This window comes from Kryptolebias marmoratus, linkage group LG2, assembly GCF_001649575.2.
Source record: "Kryptolebias marmoratus isolate JLee-2015 linkage group LG2, ASM164957v2, whole genome shotgun sequence".
NCBI classification, from domain to species: Eukaryota; Metazoa; Chordata; class Actinopteri; order Cyprinodontiformes; family Rivulidae; genus Kryptolebias; species Kryptolebias marmoratus.
The window spans coordinates 32,047,024-32,051,918 of NC_051431.1; the positions used below are offsets into that span (position 1 = coordinate 32,047,024).

At 40.6% G+C, this 4,895-nt stretch overlaps 1 protein-coding gene across 1 annotated transcript in view; it reads left to right on the forward strand.

The window, feature by feature from the left end:
• Nucleotides 1-3,225, forward strand: part of alp3 (alkaline phosphatase 3) — a 27,088-nt gene extending 23,863 nt beyond the window's left edge. The window contains exon 11 of the mRNA XM_017436966.3: nucleotides 719-3,225. Within this exon, the coding sequence (XP_017292455.1) occupies nucleotides 719-1,035 (317 nt within the window). The 3' untranslated portion in view covers nucleotides 1,036-3,225. The remainder of the gene's footprint in view (nucleotides 1-718) is intronic.
• Nucleotides 3,226-4,895: the final 1,670 nt, after the last annotated feature.

Sequence of the window (4,895 nt, forward strand, 5' to 3'; positions counted from 1 at the left end):
ACTTAGAACCTTCTTAAGATCCAATAGTGCAAAATGCAAATTCTTGCAATTTTTTGACTGGTCTTAAGATTTTGATCAGGAGTGTGTGTGTGTGTGTGTATATATAGTCTCAATAAATTTTGTTTTTTCCATCAGGCCATATGTTTGAATTAAACCAGGTCCTGTCCACTTATTGATTCTCTGACATGTTTTCATGCATGAGTTTGGGAGTTAATTATGCTCTCTGTTTAAATATTATGTCAGGTTCAAGAGTTAGCATAGTTACCAACTAGTTAGCCATCAGCTACTAAAGAGCTAACCAACATTAACAGTGTCAGACATTGATATTTGTTTGACTAATTTTCACCTTTGATGCCTGGTACTTAATGGTTGCGTACCTGGGTTTTCTTGGTACATACCCTGTATTTGCAGGTATGCATCTGATAAGTAGCTGGGTTTTTGCAAAATATGCCATTTTTGTTAGGAAAGTCAATACACTGATAATTTAAAATCCACTGTACAAGGTATGTACCTGGAATCTACTGTGTACGTACCCTGTAAGTCACTTAATGTAATACAGTCTGTCCCCATAGGTACCTTGTAAATACCAGCCAGTAAGTGCTGAGCTGCATTGTTACCAATAAAACAAAGCTACTTTACAGTTTGAGTGTTGCTTGTTTGCATTCTGTGAAGCAGTTTTGAATCATAAATCATAAATTGTGATGTTTTTCTTATTTAGAGAGTAAAGATTACATCCAGTTTTCTGCTGTCCCCATGAAGTCAACTACCCACAGTGGAGAGGATGTAGCAGTGCTGGCCCGAGGACCAATGGCCCACCTGTTTAGTGGAGTCCAGGAGCAGAATTACATCGCCCATGCTATGGCCTATGCTGCCTGCGTGGGCACAGACATGAGGCACTGTCAGAGTGAGAGTCTTCCTCCATTGGGTCACAGCACCTTCTCCACAGACTGGAATGGGTCTGGAGTAGTTCAGGCCTCAGCAGCTCTGATTAGTGGCCTCCTCAGTTTAATACTTGTTCTAACAGTACTGATGTAAAACCTCTGTCTACTCAGAGTACTGGTGGTGAACTGAGGCAAGATCACTGAGACGTGAGCATGGAGTCAGTGACTTACACAAGAACAAATCAAAAGGAAAGATTAATGCCAGTACCGTACTACCAGTACTTCTGTACCGTAATTAAGTTTCTTATGATGTTGTAATCAGACAAAATCAGATTGTTAAAACACGTCTTTGTAATGACAATGTATGTGTTTATTTTGGCTGTTTGGTCAGTTCCATCCTTGTCTTCGGAGCTGATTGTCACTGTATTGATATGAATTATCTATAATGAAGTCTTGTAGCAATGTAGCATTTCTAGGGGTGTCGGAAGCATTTGTAATGTGGGTAGGATACACTGGTGGGGGGTCTGGGGATCCTCCCCCAGAAAACTTTGAATGACGTAGACGCCATTTCCTGCATTCCAGTATATATTAACAGGTTGTTAAACATCTACTTTTACCTACATAAGTCAACACTTTATTCGATAACTGTTTTAGAGACATTCAACTAGTCCATATAAGCATCATGCCTTTTTTAAAGGCATGATGCTTATATGGACTAGTTGAATGAATAAAGATAAAGAAAGATAAAGAAAGATAAAGAAATTAATGTGACACAATTTATCACAAACAATGACTTTAGGGGTGCATTTGACTTTTATTTTGTTTATTCTTGATTTAGTTTTATTTGTAACACAACATGCCATTGTGCCCAGCAACTACATGTTATAAATAAGAATATTATTTACTTTGCCCAATGAACAAGTGCAATTTTGATAAGCACCAACAGTGAATTTAGGGAGACATTTGACTTTTTTCTGATTTAGTGATAGGCCTACTCATAACAAAAAATGACATGACATCATGAACAATTTACACATAATGTAGCCAAGTCCCAAAACGACCTCTCCTGAAACTTTCTTCTTCTGGTAAATGAAAGTCTTATTTGGAAGTTGCTTGTGTGGAATGACTCTTGCATCAAGCTGATTTGGCTTGATGCATATCACTTCTTGGCTCTCAGATTGACTCTCACCTTCGACTCTTTCAGACTCCCTCTCTTGTATATCTCCATCAGATTGTGATGATCATGTCTGTTTTCCTCATGCCTTGCTACATCTCTAATCATGCTCATTCTTGTCACCTGCGACGTCCCTTCCCTGATTGTCTCTCCCACACCTGGCCCACGCCCTATATATATTCTCCTGACTCCCCCCGGAGACAATGGCCTCTGTGCCATCCTGAGCCAGAGGTATGAGGATGGTAAGACACATCCATGCGCCTTCTGTTCCTGGGGGTTGTTGTCGGCAGAACGCAACTACGATGTAGGAGACTGAACTGCTCATGGTCAAACTGGCTCTGGAGGAGTGGAGGCACTGGCTGGAGGGGGCCAAGGAACTATTTCTGGTTTGGACCGACCATCAAAACCTTCAGTATCTCAGGACTGCTAAGAGGCTGAATCCTAGACAGGCCAGATGGGCTCTCTTCCTTTCACACTTTGTTTTCACCTTATTTTACAGACCAGGCTCTAAGAACATCAAGCCAGATGCGCTGTCCTGGATTCACGACCCCTCTGTGGACTCCGCCGACCCCACCAATGACTACATCCTGCCTAAGTCTGTCTGACTAGGGGTGACACGCCTTGAGGTGGAGAATCGAGTCAGAGAGGCCAATTTACACCAAGCCATACCACGAGCTTGTCCTCCCTGCTGGCTCTTTGTCCCTGATAGTCTCATTCCGAATCTCCTTTTTTTATTTATTTAATTTATTTATTTTCAGTTCTTTCAAGTCCAAGGCCATGGTTTTCAACTGAGAACGGGTGGAAAGCTCCCTCTGGGTCTGGAATGAGTCTTTGGCTCAAGTGATGGTAGGATGGAGCGAGAGCTGGACCAATGGTTTGGGGCTTCATCTGCAGTAATGAGGGCGTTGCTTTGGTTGGTTGTGGTAAAGAAAGAGTTGAGTTGAATGGGAAAGCTCTCAATTTACCGGTCCATCTACATTCAAACCCTCACATATGTTCATGAGGTTTGGATAATGACTGAAAGAACAAGATCCAGGATATAAGCAGCTGAAATGAGCTTCCTTCGAAGGGTGGCCAGGCTCTGCCTTAGAGATAAAGTGAGGAGCTCCATCATCCAGGGGAGCTCAGAGTAGAGCCGCTGCTACATTGCATCAAAAGGATTCAGTTGAGGTGGTTCAGGCATCTGATTAGGATGCCTTCTGGACGCCTCCCTTTAGAGGTTTTTCGGGCATGTCCCACTGGGAAGAGACCTTGGGGCAGACCTTGCTGAAGGGATTATGTATCCTCTCTGGCCTGGGAACACCTTGGGATCCCCCAGGAGGAGTTGGAGAGTGTCGCTGGGAAGAGGAATGTCTGGGTTTCCCTTCTGGAACTGTTGCTTCTGTAACTCAACTACTGATAGGCAGGAGAAGATGGATGGATGGAAGTTTAATTTCCATGAATCATGTTGTTTCTTTCCAAGCTTCAAAAGAATGTGTAAGCATTATCTACCTCTAACTGGTTAGGCGTTCGTGAAAGGTACACATGTTCAAATAGTCGAGATTCAGTGAGGTCAGAATGAACTTTAGAGAAAAAACAGATTCTACAAGTATCTGCATGTCAGAAAAAATGAAAATGAGGTGATTCTTCACACTGCACCTGATCCAAGATCTGTGGATAACTATATTAATCACAGTTGATAGTTCTGTAAATTATGACAATTTTCAGAGATGAACAATAATCTAATCATTTAATGTTAGAAAATGTTCTGATAAGATTTACTGTCTCAGATAATTTCCTCTGTTGATTGACAAAAACAAAATCAGAAACCATGCTCCTCCAAAGCTGAGAAGCTTATCTTCTCCATCTGATCTCTAAATGAGTCCTCTGTGAGGCTGTAGAAAAGATGAAGAGCAAGCTTATCATTTGAAACAAAAATGATGGCCTCTGGCTAGGCTAAATGAGTACAAGGAGAGTCAAAATCAGGTTAAATAACAAACTCTAATCCATACCAGATGTCCAGAATAATTACTACAATCTGTCACAGATAAAAATAGATGAACTTTAAATATTTTGCATTAATAATGGACTGCTGCAGTGATGTCATGAAAGCAAGCCATCTCAAACCTTAATTAGCACAACGGATATTGAACAAAAGAGATCAAAGCAACATGAAATCATTCTTAGACTCATTTTGTATCATTCATGGATCAGGAAATTATAACAAATCAGAACAACTGCTTTTACTTGTTATATATCATCCACCAGGCCTTTATTCTCAGCTTTTGTCTGAGTCCTTAGACCACGGGAGCCACCATCCTGCATGTTTTACTTGTTTCTCTGCTCCAACACACCTGATTTGAATCAAAGGGTGATTAACAGCCTTCTACAGTACATCAAGAGGTAATTTAACCTCTGAATCAGGTGTGTTGGAGGAAGGAAAGAAGTAAAACATGCAGGAAAGTAGTCCTTGAGGATCAGAGTTGGACATCCCTGCCTTAGACTTTTTGTTTGACTTATTATTAAAGAATACTGATAGAGTCATAATAGTGGGGAATTTCAATATTCATGTAGATGTTGAAGGTAATACCTTGAACATAGCCTTTAATAATTTAGAAGAGTATTTATTTTACTCAAATTGTCCACAAACCTACTCATTTTCTTCATCATAGTCTTGTTTTGGTTCTGACATATGGCCAGGTAAGGACTATGCACTCTCACAATCCTGTTCTGTCTGACTGTTTTTAATAACCTTTGAGTTTACACTGACTGACTACACAGCCACTGAAAGTAAATTTCATTATAGTAGATGTCTAGCAGAGAATGCTGTAACTAAATGTAAAGAATCTCTACCATTATTA